This window comes from Stigmatopora argus, chromosome 7 (assembly GCF_051989625.1).
Source record: "Stigmatopora argus isolate UIUO_Sarg chromosome 7, RoL_Sarg_1.0, whole genome shotgun sequence".
Taxonomy (NCBI): domain Eukaryota; kingdom Metazoa; phylum Chordata; class Actinopteri; order Syngnathiformes; family Syngnathidae; genus Stigmatopora; species Stigmatopora argus.
The window spans coordinates 5,304,804-5,322,691 of NC_135393.1; the positions used below are offsets into that span (position 1 = coordinate 5,304,804).

Consider the following 17,888-nt stretch of genomic DNA (forward strand, 5'->3'; position numbering starts at 1 on the left):
ATATAGAATGGAATGAGAGCAAAGCATCGAACTTTAAAATAGATCTGCTCAGTTGTATATTTACACACATTCTGAAATGATGACCAAGAACTTAATTAGTGATATTTGTAAAGGGTTCGGTCAACTATCATTTTCTAGCCACTCAATGTAATGTGTGTCCTTAGCTACACCCCTCACACATTAAGCAGTGACCCGTCCCAACCCTAAATAACTTCCATTTTGGTGCGACTGAGCCCCAGCATACCACTCACACAGCACATGCTCTTACAACACATCAAGTCTATGAGTACTAGAGGGAAGATGAGGGTTAACGTTTGAGACCTCCTATTCAGTACATTCACAGAAAGGTCACATTTTTCTCTTGACTAATGACTCTCTTTGGATTAAAATGAAAAACAAGCTATCATCACACAGAAGATTTTTTTTCTGCAAATGACCAGCAAGCATTTGACGTGAACGAAATTGGGATCTCAGCCGAAAGGAGAGTGGATTTCATTTTTTTTTTTCTTCTAGACGCGCTAATCAAAAGTTGGAAAGTGTAGAAACCCTTCGTGGTGACAATGCTCTCTGGGAGACTGACCTTTAAGAGACTTAAACAAGGACGGTAAAGGTTATAAATGAAATTTAAAGTCAAGCTTTGCAGTCAGATGAGATTTTAAAGTGCAGCGTGGCCTCCCGATTTTTAAAGAACGTCATCACCAACTGGAATTTGGACTCAGTTGAACCCCTCAATGATGGATTCACCGGCTTCACCGTATCTGAACATGAAGGCTCTCTTCTCACCCCTGGGCGCTGCCCGCATTTGCCAGTTGGCAATAGGCTGCACCATCATCGCCATGGTGATCCACAGTGCGGGCTATAGTGGTTCACATGGGGTCTTCTGCATGGCCGTTTGGTGCTTCTGCTTCGCCATGTCGGTGGTGGTCTTCTTCTTTGATGCTACTCGTCTCTATAGCTGCCTGCCCATATCCTGGGACAACCTCACTGTCACGTGTGCTGCTTTTGCTACGCTTGTGTAAGTCACCTCACTTTTCAAACATTGTATGTAAAACATTTTCGCAACCTTCCTACTGCCATAAAAGCTTTAATATTTCAAAAATTAACTCAGCCCTCTCAGTCTAATTGAATTAGGTATCTATCTAGTGATGAACTAAAAAGCCACGTAGCATTAGATTTCTATTATCGTCAATGCCAAGGATTTAATGTACAAAAAAAAACATACCGTATTTTTCGGATTATAAATCTTTTTCATAGTGTGGCCAGGGGTGCGATTTATACTCTGGTGCGACTTATACATGAAATTATTGACACATTATTTTATCATTTCATGTTATTTTCACACTAAACTGCAAGAGGGCGAGGATGACAATTTCATTGGATTTAGCAATTTGGAGTGAAACTGATAGTTTGGTAAACTTGTTAGCATGTTCTTTATGCTAGTTATCTAAATAACTCTTAATATGTTAAGTCATTACTGACATAACCAGGCATGTCAGCCATGTAACGTTACTATACCGTCAGCCTGTTGTTCTCTGTTTTATTTTAATTTTAAATTGCCTTTCAAGATGACATGACATGTATGTTTTTGGTGTTGGAGTTTATAAAATAAATTTCCACCAAAATGTGACTTATACTCCAGTGCGACTTATAGTCCAGAAAATACGGTATACTGATTAGATATATTTACTGATATAGTGTTGTCAAATGTTATAGATTACCTAAGTGACTAATTTTTGTTGTCAAAAAGAAAAAACCTAGGTGGATATCACATACGATCACAATGTGATGTCTATGTATCAGGATGCCAGGTTGCAATCATATTGAATCTGTGTGCATGTATATTAATATGTATCAATTTATTAATAAAATATTTAAAAGAAAATTTATTTTAAAAAAATTAGTCAAAATAAACACTGGTGATGAGGTGGTGAGTGCATTGGCCTCACAGTTAAGGGATCGAGGGTTTGATTCCAGGTTGGTCCCTTGGAGTTTGCATGTTTTTCCCAGGGCTTGCGTGTTTTTTCTCCATTTTCCTTCTACATCCCAAAAACAAGCAGAGTAGGGTAAATTGCTCCTAGGTCTTCTCGTGCTCTGCGATTGGCTGACCACCAATTTGGGGCATCCCGTGTCTGGTGCCCTTAGTTGTCTGACAATTGACAAATGATGTCCAATTCTTTTAAACTTGGAGGACTGGCTGTGAATTCTCAGATTAGCACCATCAATAGCTGAGTTAGTTGATGAAATTAAAGTACTATATGTTAATTCCGGTGGTTTTATGAAAGCTGAGTTTTCTTGTGTATTTTCAACTCCAAAATAAACTTGTAGATGAATAAAACAAAAGGAATGAGTGAACTCTATTATTTCTTGTCCTACAGGAGTAATTGAAATTATTGTTGTCTCTGTGACAAAAACATCCCAGTCCAATTTGTTGTATTTATCCGATATTGCGTTGTTATCAACTACATTCCCGAACAAAATAGACAATTCCCAAATCAATAACTGTATTTGTTTATACGTGTTTATCCTACACGATAGAAGATTGCTGTCCATAAAACTGAGGTGCAGTTAATCAAAGATCAACACCATAATTTGTTTGAAGCCAAGAATATGTTTCGACTCTCAAAGACTTGACATTGCTTTTGCTAATATATTTTCTGAGGCCTTGGGGAAGGAACCTGCCTTAGGCAAAATATAGACTTTTGCAAATGTGTTCCGTGCAGGAGTTGGTAGATTATATATTTTGACAGAACTGTTTTTTTTTAAGCATGAAAAAATAGTATACTGGTAACTTATTTGAGAAAACTGGCAAGTATGTGGTTCCAGGTCCTATGGATTTGCTAAAAAATTGCATTCATTCTCGTTCTAAATCGCTTTATCCTCATTAGGGTCACGGTGGTCCTGGAGCCCATCCCACCCAGCCTCAGGGCAGCAGCGGGGGACACCCTAAATCAAATGTGTCAAAGTGGCGGCCCGGGGGCCAAATCTGGCCCGCCACATAATTTTGTGTGGCCCGGGAAAGTAAATCATGAGTGCCGACTTTCTGTTTTAGGATCAAATTAAAATGAAGAGTATCGATGTATATTAAATCTCCTGATTTTCCCCCTTTTAAATCAATAATTGTCATTTTTTAATCAATATTTTCTGTTTTTAGTTCAATTTTTTGGGGGGCAAATCTAAAAATATATTTAAAAAAAGCTAAAATAAACATTGTTTCAGATCTATAAAAAACTGACTATTCAGGGATTTTTATCCAGTTCTTTTAATCCATTTATAAAAAATCTATCTAAAATGGTCTGGCCCACATGTAATCGAGTTGACGTTAACGTGGCCCGCGAACCAACCCGAGTCTGACACCCCTGCCCTAAATCGTTGCTCAGCCAATCGCCAACCATGCACACTCTCACCCATACGTAAGGGCAATTTAGAGTTTCCGATCAGCCTACCATGCATGTTTTTGGAATGTGGGAGGAAACTGGAGTACCCATAGAATACCCACATAGGCCTGTGAAGAGAACATGCAAACTCCACACATGTGGATTGACCTAGATTCGAACCCAAGACCCCAGAGATGTGAGGCCGACGCACTAACCACTGATCCGTCGAGCAGCCTCAAAAACCGCATGTTTAAATATTTATTATGTGGATTATTCAAAATGCGAAGAGTGGAGTATTAAATGTCCTCCAATTCTGGGATCTATATGTTTTGGTTTCCAGGTACGTGACAGCATCCGTGGTCTACCCCCTCTTCTTCGTCCGATCCGAGTGCCCCTACGCCGGCTGCGACGTCCGAAATTTCCGCGTCGCCGTCACCGTTTGCTCCATCCTGGGGACTCTGGCCTACGGGGCCGAAGTGGCCCTGTGTCGAGCCAGGCCGGGCCAAGCCGTGGTGGGCTACATGTCCACGGTCTCCGGCCTTCTCAAAGTGGTCCAAGGCTTTGTGGCCTGCATTATCTTTGGCGCCTTAGCCAACGGGAGCCAGTACTCCCTCTACGCTGCCACCGTCTATTGCGTGGTAGTTTATGCTTTCTGCTTTGCTCTGACCACCCTGGTGGTCATCATGACGGTGTGCGGGCGCACTAAGTCGGTACGCTGCATGCCCTTTGATCGCTTCGTAGTGGTGTGTACCCTGCTAGAAGTGCTGCTCTACCTGAGCGCTTCAGTGGTGTGGCCCGTGTTCTGCTTCGATACCAAATACGGTTCACCTTGGCGACCCTACTCGTGTCCTCAAGGGAAGTGTCCATGGGACAGCAAAGTCGTAGTGGCCGTTTTCTCCTTTGTCAACTTTGTGCTCTATGTGGCGGACCTCGTCTACTCCCAGAGGATACGATTTGTCTCTTCTCATCTGTCCAACACCACACGGCGGCCGTGACTTTACTGCGGCAATGACCTGCCAAGAACTCATACGTTGTAATATTTTCAGAGAGCAAAATTGTAACATACATTGAAATATGACAAAAAAATACGTCCATATTGTAATATTGCAAGATTAAAGTCGTTTTATTGCTTATTTTTAATGTAACGTGAAGCAAAAGTCGTTTGGTTTCACCAGCGTCAACTTTTGTCAACGTAAAGTCTGTGTGACCACAAAACTGCTTTTTGCGTATTATTTAGAGATTGAAGTGATATTGGGAGGAAAAAGTCCTACAATTATGAGAATAAAATTTGTACATGACTTATTTTTTACATCACGTGAACCGAAAGTTGTTCGGGATCCGCGGACTTGAATTTTTGGCGACATCGGGTCAGTGTGAAAAATTCGATATTGAAATATTTTTTCGTGTTTATTTGATAAAACTTTGATGAGAGTGAATTTATATTGAATATATTGTGTTCATTCATTTTCTGAACCGCTTTATCCTCAGTACCTGGAGAAAACCCACGCAAGCCCGGGGCGAACATGCAAACTCCACACAGGTGGACTGACCTGGATTTTGAGTTTTTGACCCAGGACTCCGGAGCTGTGAGGCCGACACGCTAACCACGCAAATCCACCGGGCCATTGAGTTTTAAATAAGTAAATTTTAACTTGGTGGTGTTCCCTGATATTTTTGCCATGCAAAAAGCATGACATTCATTCATCTTCTCTCATTTTCTGAACCCCTTTATCCTCATTAGGGTCGCAGAGGGTGCTGGAGCCTATCCCAGCTGACTCCGGGCCAGAGGCAGGGGACAACTTGAATCGGTGGCCAGCCAATCGCAGGGCACAAAGAGACAAACACACTCATACCCACACCTAGGGGCAATTTAGAGTGTCCAATCAGCCTACCATGCATGTTTTTGGAATGTGGGAGGAAACCGGAGTACCCGGAGAAAAGCCACACAGGCCCGGGGAGAACATGCAAACTCCACACAGGTGGAGTGAGGCCGACGCGCTAACCACTCGCACCACCGGGCTGCCCTCATTCATTTTCTAAACCACTTTATCCTCACAAGGGTCACTGGGGTGCTGGAGCCAATCCCAGCTGGCTTTTTGGGCACAAGGCGCCCTAATTTGGTGGCCCGCCGATCGCAGGCAAAAAGTGGGTCACAGCTCAAAAATGGTTGGGAAACACTGGGTTAGTGCATGAGCACCAAAAGAACCAAAGGGGGAAGGTTCCTGTGTTCAAGAGATGAAGAACTTCTTTTTGAATGTGTGCTGAGAATGGAATGTAAGCAACACAACTGCTCTAACACACCCTGATATAATTGCAGTTTAATCCTTATGGGCATTACACTGGCCACTCCTTTCGGTCCAAACCTAATTTTCCTTTTGTAGCTCACCCAAATACCACATGCCAGTCTGGAATAGAATATGCTATTGGAATCCATGGTATGGAAGTTATTTGAAAAACTCACACCAGATGACAGAAGTCGTGTTACTAAAAATAGACAGTTTTCTTTACTTTGGAAGCAGTTGGGAAATTACATAAAGACATCAAAATCGTGGGTTGTACTCTTGTCCTGTTTAAAGTCGGAGTGATTTCAAGTTACGCAAAACTTGATATTTCTCAAAATATCATAGTTCTTTCTTTAATGGGTGATTAGTGATAAAGTACAGCATGACTAAGTATTTGAAACAACAAGTTTGTTAATTTAGTTTTTCGTACCTGAAACCAAACAGTCAGTTATAAAGCAGCTAAAAGAGGGTAGAGTTCATTTAAATTGAATGGTTATCTGGCCCGGCCTAATTTTTAAGTGTAGTCCACAAATGATCAATAAGTTTGAGGTGGGGTATTTTGGAAGTCCATTCCAGAGGTTTTAAGTAAGCATACTTAATCCATTCCAAAGTGAGCACCTTTGATTTGTAAAAACACTAACCACATATTAGTCATAATATTCAAAGACCGTCAGAAAATAAATGACGATATTTGCAAAATCCTAACATTAATTTAGTTAAACATTTCCTGCCAAAGGTGTGCTGCTTCCAAAATTGTCTTTTTTTAATGGGAATATTTCATGTTAGAAGCAACTCTTGCATCACTTGAGCATGTGTCCTCACTAATAGAATTAAAAGATGGAGCATCAGTACAGCACAGAGAAACATCTCCCAATAAAATCTTAAACACTGGCTACACCGCACTTATGGCAAAAAAAAGACTTCTTGCTTCATTCTGTATGCGAAAGGGCATTCAATTTATATCATACCTGGTTAAAATATGTCATGAATTGTTTCATTTAAAAAAAAATATCAACCATGATGAAATTGTTCAAAAAGTAAAAATCATAGAAATCAATATAAGAAACTAAAATGTGAATATTTGATGTTTTACATGAATAAACCTATATTTTAAAAATATCCAATGTGATAAATTGAGCCACCGTGATTGTGATTTTTTTTGTTGCATTTTTTGTTGTTGCTGTACATTTTCTGTGTTCTGCAAAACTTGTTTCAGTAGTCTAAAAAATATATAAACTTTATACGTACATATGTTTGTGTTATAGATATCAAATGAATTTCAATGGGAAGAATGGAAATGATTGTTCATCGCTGTAGCCCTCCCAGTCCAAATGGGTCTTATATATATATATCGCATGAAAAATACAGTAATTTTATTTTAAAACCCTCTTTTTTTAGCTGATTAATATCTCTGTTTAACAAATGAAAGGATTTCAAGTGTTCATTGCTTCATTGCATTTAATTTTTCAGAAATCGGCCCTCGTAGAAAAAAAGCTTAGCTATGGAATTTCAGTAATGAAGACATAAAATAGCCTCGGTTAGAGTTGTGGATGATAGCGATTTTGTAAAAAATATAAACATATTTTATATCTGGCCTCAAGAACATGATCCAATACGCAAAATAAAAGCAAAGCATGCAGGCAAAAAAGTGAGAGGTGACAGCATGTCAATATCTGAAACTAAAATGTAAGTAAAAATAAAGTTAATTAGGGATCTCAAGGTGTCGGCCTCACAGATGTGGGGTCCTGGGTTCAACTCCAGGTCGGTCCACATGTGTGCAGTTTGCGTATTCTTCCCATATCGGCCACATTGTCTTGCATAATGACGTTTCGTCTTTGTCACCTTGCAGTTTTGTGCATGTCAAGTCTAATTTGTGCGCTTATAAGCCGTAACCTGGATTCAGTCATTATTTTTTTAGAGACAAATACGGCGTAAAAAGAAAATACGGTATTCTATGTATACTCTTACATTATTATTAGCATTTCATCTCAATTATCCAATACAACAAACAATCTGAGCATCCCAGCATTTCAACCAAAAAGATGTCAATTTCCACAGCTAGCCAGCAGTGTGGTTAATTTTTTTAAAAAAGCGTATATTCTTTTAAGATGGAAAGGATGGTAACAGCTGTTTTTAGTAGTCCAATACTGGGGTGTGCTTTCTGCTTTATATATAGACGTGTGCAGTAAGCAATCCTCCAGCCATGCATTCCTGTCCAACAGATTGGCGTGAAAATAGATATGAAAGTCAAATGCGGAAAGGTCAGACTGAAGCATCAAAGAAATGTAAGAATTCAACAATATAAAACCTTTTTGGACTACTAGTCCACAATTTCATTCTACTCTGCTCTATATATAACTACTACGCCCTTTTATTTAGATCGAAATGCACTCTTGGCTTTTTCCCAACTACGGTTTTTTTTTTCCAGAGTAGTATTTGGGTCAAATGGCAGTAAATTGAGTTATGGTGCATTCTACTGTGGTTTATATGAAGTCATCAATGATTGAAAGTCAGATTAATTAAATTGATAGGGTGCCCTAGAAGTACAATTCAGGGATATCAGGGAAACTAAACTGTCTACTAGTTGACAACTGTGTGAAACTATTAGGCCTTTTAAAGACAATGTAAAACTATGAGTTGGCGTTTACTATAAAAGATTACTTTTAGTACTAGCAACCAAATGAGCAAATGTAAATGATATCAGATTGTATTTCACGAATAGTGCACCTTACATGACACTGTCATCTGAGTCATTGTTTCTGATCAATTATGTCCCATAATAAACAATGATATGCAATTTTGGATTCATTTTTTGTGTGTAAATTACATATTTGGTGGCGGTACAACATAATGTGATTACCAAGTACTATGTATACCTACATAGATACTGGCGGCACACTAGCTTCTTTAGAGCCACCTGTATTGATTTATGTATTTTCAGGTGTCACAGGCTTCGCATTGTTGCGTTTCATCCGTCAATATTCTGTCCATTGCACCCATAAACATTATTTGTATACCACACCCGCCCTAAGAGCTGAACAATTTTCTCATACAATTGGGTACCCAAAATCCAAAAGGAGTATACAGTGACACATCTGCACATTAAATTAAAATGAATGCCTTTATTGTCATTATACAAGTGCAATGAGATTTAAAGCTTCACCATAAAGTACACACACACACACACACATACACACACACACACACACACAAACACACACAATTTAATCAATAAATGCTGTTTTCGGCTGGATTTTACCCCATTTTAGTGCAATTTTTGCTGTTTCGCCATTGACGTCCATCGCTGTCTTTTCGCAGGGAAATCACCCCCGTGGCCCGGTTGTAATGTCTGAAAAGCTCCAGTATTTGTATTTAATCAATAAATGCTGCTAAGACGTGGATTTTACCCCATTTTAGTGCAATTTTTGCCGTTTCGCGTATGGACGTATATGGACATATCGACGTTCATCGCTGTCTTTTTCCCGGGGAAATGATACTCTGATGTCTAAAAAGCTCCATTATTTGTATTTAATCAATAAATGCTGTTTTCGGCTGGATTTTACCCCATTTTCGGGCAATGTTTGCTGGTACGCCATTGACGTTCATCGCTGTCTTTTCCCGGGAAAATCACCCCCCTGGCCCGGTTGTAATGTCTGTAAAGCTCCAGTATTTGTATTTAATCATTAAATGCTGCTAGGAAGTGGATTTTACCCCATTTTTGTGCATTGATTTATTGATTATTTTTTATATGTCGCAGCTGTAGAGGTTTTATAGCCATAAAATAGTTTTTGAGGGTTGGATTAATTTGTTGAAGGTGCTACGAGAAAATGCACGGACCGCCACTGTTATATATACTATAAAAAAGTAAAATAAAAAATGTAAGTATAGTTAGCGAAGTTGCAATTATTTAGTAGTTTATTGAGTGATTTGGTGGAAAATTGAGAAACTAAAGCTGCGTGTTCGAATTAGGTCAAAGTGGTTTTACAGGAAAAATCATGGCATAATTAGCACATCTAGAGTAAACAGAGTACCCTATTGGTCACTTTGAGTATGATGAAACTGCCGGTGATGTTGTAATAAATCCCGCCCAAATCTTAAGAAATATTTTCTCATTGGCTGTTGATCGTAGTTTCCCTACTGTGATTGGTCAGCTTTGTCAAGCCCGATTGTGCAGCTCTTTGCTAGTGGTTGGAGTGACCGGCAAGCCACGTTGACACCGGAGTTCCTTCTCTTTTTTCCAACGCCATCGGATACGTGTCACGTCAAACACCCCTTTTGTCAGTCCCGGGTCGTCGTTCCGTTTCTCCAACCGTAGGTAAGAATTCCTGCGCAAATTCGTCTTGTTTCCTGTTAAAATACCAAGTGGCCATGAATCCTTGCTAACAGTGTAGCCATGTAGCAGAGGGCAAGTTGTCATTTACAGCGGTGTATCAGCATCCACTATAAATGTTACTTACACAACTGATGTAAAATACATCTGGAATAAATAAAATACGCTTTATTGCTTGTAAATATCGCTAATGCAAAGAGTTCGTGGACTCGGGACATTTTTCATTTGTTAGGTTTTCTCTGTTTGAAAAATATTTGGGCGGTTCATCTCATCTCATCTCATCTCTCATCTCATTTTCTTAACCGCTTTATCCTCACTAGGGTCGCAGGGGGTGCTGGAGCCCATCCCAGCTGACTTTGGGCCAGAGGCAGGGGACACCCTGATTTGGTGATCAGCCAATCGCAGGGCACAAGGATAAACAACCATTCATGCTCACACTCGTACCTAGGGGCAATTTAGAGTGTCCAATCAGCCTACCATGCATGTTTTTGGAATGTGGGAAAAAAACAGAGTACCTGGAGAAAACCCCACGCAGTTCCGGGGAGAACATGCAAAGTCCACACAGGTGGAACCACCTGGATTTGAACCCAGGTCCCCCACTGTGAGGTCGACGTGCTAACCACTCACTCACCGGGCCGTATTTAGGCGGTTCATTTTTAGATGAATGAAACGTGTGCCTTGTTGTCATTTGGAGTATCTGTACCATTTTTTAATAGAACTTTTCTTCCCTTCAGAGTACAGAGGCCACATCATCCATCAGTATGAGTGTTGGATTCATCGGAGCAGGCCAGCTGGCTCATGCCTTGGTCAAAGGTTTCACGGCTGCAGGTGAAGAAGATAGTTTATGTTTGCTTTAGAATATCATGCTCAAGGAAAGACAAAAAAATGTCATTAAGTTCATGAATGCAAGTGCAATTATTAATAGTGATTCTTCTAAAATTAAAGTATTTTCCGCAATATAAGGCGTGACTAAAAGACTACAATTTTCTCAAAAGACAGCAGTGCGCCGTATAATCCAATGTGGCTTATGGATCAATATTGGTTAATCATTGTATGAAATTCCCTTTAGCTCAGCTCTATCTTGTTGATGTATAACACAACCCCTAATCACTAGGTCAGTGTTTCCCAACCTTTTTTGAGCTGCGGTGCACTTTTTGCATTGAAAAAATGTCAAGGGACACCACCATCTGAATTTTGTTTTTATTTAAACTATGACGCCTATATTAATAAGTCATTGTCATCAACGTTTTTTCAGCAGGAATCACATAAACCTCCAAAAATTATTCCAAAATCCAATTTTTCAGACTGACCTAATGTCACCAAAAGTTGCGGACCCTGAATAACTTCCGGTTCGAGTGATGCAAAAATAAGTGATGTAATGTTTTTAATTGCATAATTCTATGGCTTTTCGCCAAACATTACTTAAATCTCCTAATATTACGCAAAAAAAAAATTGTGCTCAAACAGACTTAACGTCGCCAAAATGATGCCTTAGAAACCAAACAACTTCCGGTTCTTGTTGGAGAAAAATAAGCAACAAAATGACTGTTTCAGAATTTGAATCTTGTAATAGTATAATCTATAATTTCACGTTCATCATATTTTGGTTAACCATGTAACAGTTCAATTTTAATCTCGTTATATCCATATTATTTTTTCTCTCTGAATATTAATGATAATGAGGGTATGACTTGTGAGTGAATACATTAAGTTTCCAAATTGTTTATTGGCAAAATATAGAATTTGGAATGAAGTGGAAATTAAGCTCCATCCCAGCCATGTCATATTAAGCATGAATTAGAGGAAATAACACATGCTCCCATTTTCACACTCCAATTCCTCACTGTCCCCCTCCCTTCTTCTCCCCATATCCACCCTCAGGTGTGATCGCTACACACAGGATCACAGCCAGCTCCCCAGACACTGACCTGCCCACTGTTACTGGCCTCAGGGTGAGAGCAGCGTGTTAAAATAAAAATATATATGATACACATTGCCCAATCACAGGCTTATTTTGACATTCATACTGTTTTATACTCTAATGGCATTTTTGCCCGCAGAAAATGGGGGTGAGCCTGACAACAAGTAATAAAGAGACAGTCAACAAGAGTGACGTTCTCTTTCTGGCTGTCAAGCCACACATTATTCCATTTGTTTTGGATGAAATTGGGCCGGACATTGAAGACCGCCATCTGATCGTCTCGTGCGCTGCAGGTGTCACCATTAGCTCCATAGAAAAGGTAAGCCTCCCCCTATCTTTGGAAATGGGTCATACATACTCATACTGACCTATTTCTTACCTGTGTCAATTTTTAGAAACTGCTTCAGTATCGCGCAGCCCCAAAAGTCATGAGGTGTATGACAAACACTCCAGTGGTGGTGCGAGAAGGAGCAACAGTTTATGCTACTGGCACTCATGCAGAGGTAACAAGAAAATGATGATATTCATTGTTTTAGCTTTAGTTTGCTTATACAGTGGTATCTCTACTTATGAAATTATTTGGTTCCAGAATTTGTTTCCTAACTTGGATTTTACGTAAGTAGAGCAGTAGTATACATTTAAATTCTAGAATTCATTCCACGGTCTAAAAAAAACCAACCTTTAAAAATGAATATTGTTCCGATTTTGTATGAAAGATGTGAGAAATAAACACAAATGAGAGAAAATGATATGAAAATGTATTAATATTTTAGTGTAGGCAAGAGACAAAGCATACCAGAACAAATTCAATTTATTATTCAAAACAATTTAACATTAAGTAGAACTTATCTTTGGTTTTTATTATATATATATATATATATACATATATATATATATATATATATATATATATATATATATATATATATAGATAGATATATATACATATATATATATATATACATATATATATATATATATATATATATATATATATATATACATATATATATATATATATATATATATATATATATATACATACATATGTATATATATATATATATATATACATACATATGTATACACACGTATACGCACATATACACACACATATATACATATATACGTATATATGAATATGTTTTTTTATTTTTATTTACATTTTTCTGTTGTATGATTTTTTTGTTTCACACATTTCATTAATTCCCACTGTTTCTTACCTGTTTGGGTTTGCGTTTCCCTTCATGGCTGCTTTTTCAGAAATAATCGGCTCCGTCACTGTATCTCTTGCAATTTCTTCCTGATTTATCCAAAGGAGTAACAGTCTCTTCATCTTGTTGTTCAGTGAAGACCTTTTTTTTTTTTAATCACAGTGATCTCATTCTTTTAATGCTTCCTTCTGCTTCAATATCGTAGCGATCGTAGATGGGTTACGGACGTATTGCCTTGCAATATCAGTTAAACACATGGCACTTTCTTATTTTTTTTACATCTTCTGTTTTTCTTCAGGGGCCAGCTTCTTCACCAGTTAAATGAGGAATAATATAATAATCTTTATTCGCGCTAATAAAAATATATATATATATATATAAGAACACCGTGATGACAAACGTTGGTCAAAAGAGAGTTGTTGGTGGGAGACAGCCAATGGGAGGCCGGCAGATGGTGGGGAGATCGTCAAGCAGAACACAACTACCATGACAATTTCAAAATAAAATAAACGGGTAGAGGATATGAATTGACTTTTTGGGGGATGTTTGATTTTGTAGCTAGTTTTTTATTTATTTATTACATTTTTGTATATTGGAACAGTAATTTACATTTCAAAGAGTTTCATAACGTGAAGATTTCCCATGTAGAAACATTAAGTAGAGGCACCACTGTATTCCAGTTTAGAGAAAGTAATGTCATCTCTTTTCATTTTGTGTGTGGACCCAACCAGGTGGAGGATGGGAAGTTGCTCGAACAACTGATGGGCAGTGTCGGTTTCTGTACAGAAGTGGAGGAGGACCTCATTGACGCCGTTACTGGTTTGAGTGGCAGTGGACCTGCCTATGTAAGTAAATTTGTCTTAATATCTGCTTACTGTCTCATTACTGCTATTTCTAAGGGCCCTAGTAGTTGTGGAGAGAATAGTGTGCGAGTGTTTGGGCCTGCGTGGGTTTCCTCTGGGTACTCCGGTTTCCTCCCACATTCCAAAAACATGCATAGTAGGCTTATTGGACACTCTAAATTGCCCCTAGGTATGGGTGTGAGTGTGCATGGTTGTCCGTCTGCCATGCGATCGGCTGGCTACCGTATCATGGTGTCCACCGCCTCTGGCCCGGAGACAGCTGGGATTGGCTCCAGCACCCCCACCCCCCTGATAAGGATAAAGTGGTTTTAAAAAGGCGAAGAGATAAGGTGTTCCGCAACTCAAAAACAGTTGGGAAACTGCCATGAATGCGCGGTTTGCAAACTTAAATACTTTGTGCAACCTTTTTTTTTTACATTCATTAATTTCCATATTGTCTTTTCGCATCAGAAATGTGGGATTCTCTGTAAACAATCAGTTTTCCTCCTGAAAATAAGACATCTATCAGTTTTAATGTGATCATGACGTCGGACATTGACTTTTGCCCATGCCATTGTGGTAGAAACTGGTTATTTGCACAGAGTGTACAAGTACTAAATAATACTTTGTATCTATTTGTACCTATTTGTATATTCAGAGACTTGGCTGAAGGGATTTTGTGTTTAAACAGGCGTTCACAGCACTGGATGCACTAGCAGATGGAGGAGTGAAGATGGGTCTGCCAAGGAGACTAGCTGTCCGACTCGGAGCTCAGGCCCTTTTGGTCAGTGGTTTTCAGTCGCATGTATGGGTTTTACACTTAAACATTTAATTCTGTAGATTTTCATGCTTTCGGCTCTTAGTTTTAGTGGCTGTCTCTGCAGTCTTTAATTTTAATTCAAATCAGGAAAAAAACTACACATTTAGTTGATTTATGTATCCGTAAAACATTTTAACACTTTAGCTGTATTACTCAAAAATAGTCATTATTCATTTTGTGTGAGCTATGTATTATAGTGGTACCATTACTTACGAATGCTTCTACAAAGCTTTGAAGAGAACCCCTTTGCTCCAAGATACGAAAAGCAATCCAAGTTACAAAACTTCAGACAAAATCAAATATCCCCGAAACGTTAATACGCTTCCTATAACCAGGGTTTTTTAATTGGCGCTGCTTTCCTATTGGTTATCTCCCAACAACTCGAAGGACGTCTCCATTGTGCCGCCGCAACCGAGGTTAGCGTGCGTGTTAACGGACACCGCTTCCGACAGGGAAGAACAGCCCCAGCCTGACCCGAAAACGGCGTGCTCCAGGCGGAGGCCTGAGCAGGCCCAAAATGGCGTAGTGGCCACCGGCAAAGTATGAGCGCGACCGTCTGACCAAAAGCAACATTTGTGGGAACTTTTTCATCTTTTTACAGCACCTTGGCTGATCGGCCCCGGCCGGCGTAGTTTCTGATTCATGTGCCTTGTTCATCATTAGTTATTTCTCAAGTTTTAGTCCATGTGCGTTACATAATTGTAATTTGTGTGTTTACCTGCGTGTGTATGTTTGCTCAGCTGCCACTCGCAATTCCACATATAATTTTCCTCATCTTTTGTCTCTTTTCTTTGTATACATAAATACATTTGCATTCATATTACATACAAAATTCATATACTTCTAATTTAGAAAGGGTTTAGGGGCTTGTATTAAAGATCGTGGAACAAATCATGCTAATTAAATGTAAAATATGCTTCTATACTTGTGAAAATCTAAGTTACAAAACCATTTCTGGAACCAATTGATTTCCAAAGTAGAGGTACCACTGTATTTAAAAAAAAATTAAGAAAGAAATACATATTTCTTTTTGGTCTGCAGGGAGCAGCTAAGATGCTGCTGGACTCTGAGCAGCACCCAGGGCAGTTGAAGGACAACGTGTGCTCACCAGGTGGAGCCACCATTCACGCTCTTCATGTCATGGAGAGCGGAGGTTTCCGCAGTCTTCTGATCAATGCAGTAGAAGCTTCTTGTATCAGGACGCGGTAAGATGATTGAACCTGGAAAGTTAAATATTTCCCAATATGTATATTTGCTATGCTTAGATGCTATTGAGCATAACTCTCAGATACTATTTATTATCAATTTAAATGTCTGAATTGAGTTGGAGCATCCTCTCCCTTCCAACAGAGAGCTCCAGTTTCTGGCTGATCAAGAGCGCATCTCTCCAGCAGCCATCAAGAAGACCACGCTGGACAAAGTTCTCCAGCAACCCGGTGTCGCAGTCAGTGGAGTGGCCAATGGAAACGGAAGATCAGGGCTCAGCCTTTTCAACAACAATCGCACTTCTGGAATTAAAAAAAAGAACTGATTGTATAAAGCGAACACATGAACAAATACATTTCAAAAGTCCCAAACCATAGATGGGTGATGGGTTTAATGCACTTCTCAGTCATGCACCATGCAAGTGGGGCTGTCGAGATGTCTGAAATGATCCAAAATTCTGTTACCAAATTATTTATTCTAGCCCATTTTCTTTGATAGCCAATCAAATGCAGGCACAAGTGCGTGTATGTTGTTGCACCAAAATTGTCTCGTATACATATTCACAAGACTGAGGGCAACGTGCATTTTGTCTGTTTAATAGACACATTAACATTTCCAATGGAGATGTTGAAAGGTATTGATTGACTCTTGGTTTTCAATGATTTATACCCTCTTTGCCAACAAGTTAGTAAGTCTGAACATTTTTTCCTTGACATAAACTCCCATTTTTGTAGCTGAATTAAACACTTAATTCTTTTTTACAATAATGAAGGCCTTAGTAACCTTTTTTCCCGATTTCATGAGTGGCCCACATAACACAATATGTAAAAGTTTCACTCAGATATCCGTCCTTATTTCCTTTATGTAAGCATCTTTTTTTTAATTTCTCCTTTTTGTAAGGTCAGTCACTTTTGGGTTGGGGTTGACTCTTTTAAGCCGCATTAAATGAGTAAGCAAGAATTAGTTTGGCTTCCATTTAATTAGTTGTTCTTTCCTTTATAGTTGACATGTATTGATAATATATTATTGTAGATGTATTAATTGAAATCCACAGTATTTTTATGCATGATTAAGTACGCACCCTTGGCCTGTAGATCGCGGCATTTTCTTAAATCTTTCCATTTGGACATTTTGTAAAGGTCACTGGGTTACCAGGCTATCAGCATAATTATGTTAGCGATTGTTGAAAGAATCTAATTAGCCAAATCATGAAATTCTGAGAACTATGAATATGGAGAAAATGTTTTCAACACAGAAAATGACACCTCATGGGAGCTGCCATGTTGTGGTGAATGTGACGTCCATTACTCCCACGCTTGTTTGTGGTGGTGGTAACTTACAAACTGCCAGCCTGGATGAAACTGAACACCAGAGAAGTCTGGAGGCTATCTTAGCTGATGGGGGACACCGGGAATTGGTGGCCAACCAATCGCTGGGCACGAGGAGACAAACTCCCATTCACACTTACACTCATACCTAGGGGCAATTTAGATTGTCCAACCACCCTACCATGCATGTTTTTGGAAGGTGGGAGGAAACCGGAGTACCCAGAGTAAACCCACGCAGGAGAACATGGAAACCCCACATAGGTGGACCAACCTGGATTTGAACCCAGGACCCCAGAGCTGTGAGGCTGACGCGCTATCCACTCATCCGCCAGGCTGCTCTCAAATCAAGTGTAATCACGAATTTCTTCTGACCAAGAAAGTTTGTATTACTTTAAGGATTAAATGTACTCTTAGCCTGCTGCTGCACTAAAGGGTGATGTTAAGTTCAAAGCCAGTTGGGTGTTTATGTCTGTCTGGCATGTGTTTTCTATTCACCGGTAAGCCAGAGGCTACTTGTCATTTGCATCCAATCAATTTAATCACTGACCTTTGCAAGAACATGCTTGTTTGC

General features: G+C 39.2%; 2 protein-coding genes across 2 annotated transcripts; both read left to right on the forward strand.

Annotated features, from left to right (window-relative positions):
- The first annotated feature begins 734 nt into the window (after positions 1–734).
- Positions 735–4,369, forward strand: LOC144077924 (myeloid-associated differentiation marker-like protein 2). Its single transcript, XM_077606034.1, has 2 exons — positions 735–1,015; positions 3,715–4,369. Exons 1-2 carry the CDS (start codon positions 735–737, stop codon positions 4,367–4,369), a joined length of 936 nt encoding a protein of 311 aa, XP_077462160.1.
- A 5,433-nt stretch (positions 4,370–9,802) lies between these two features.
- Positions 9,803–16,952, forward strand: pycr1b (pyrroline-5-carboxylate reductase 1b). Its single transcript, XM_077606215.1, has 9 exons — positions 9,803–9,971; positions 10,721–10,814; positions 11,868–11,938; positions 12,047–12,226; positions 12,303–12,410; positions 13,853–13,966; positions 14,655–14,747; positions 15,825–15,988; positions 16,134–16,952. Exons 2-9 carry the CDS (start codon positions 10,748–10,750, stop codon positions 16,312–16,314), a joined length of 978 nt encoding a protein of 325 aa, XP_077462341.1. The 5' UTR covers positions 9,803–9,971; positions 10,721–10,747; the 3' UTR covers positions 16,315–16,952.
- The last annotated feature ends 936 nt before the right edge of the window (positions 16,953–17,888 follow it).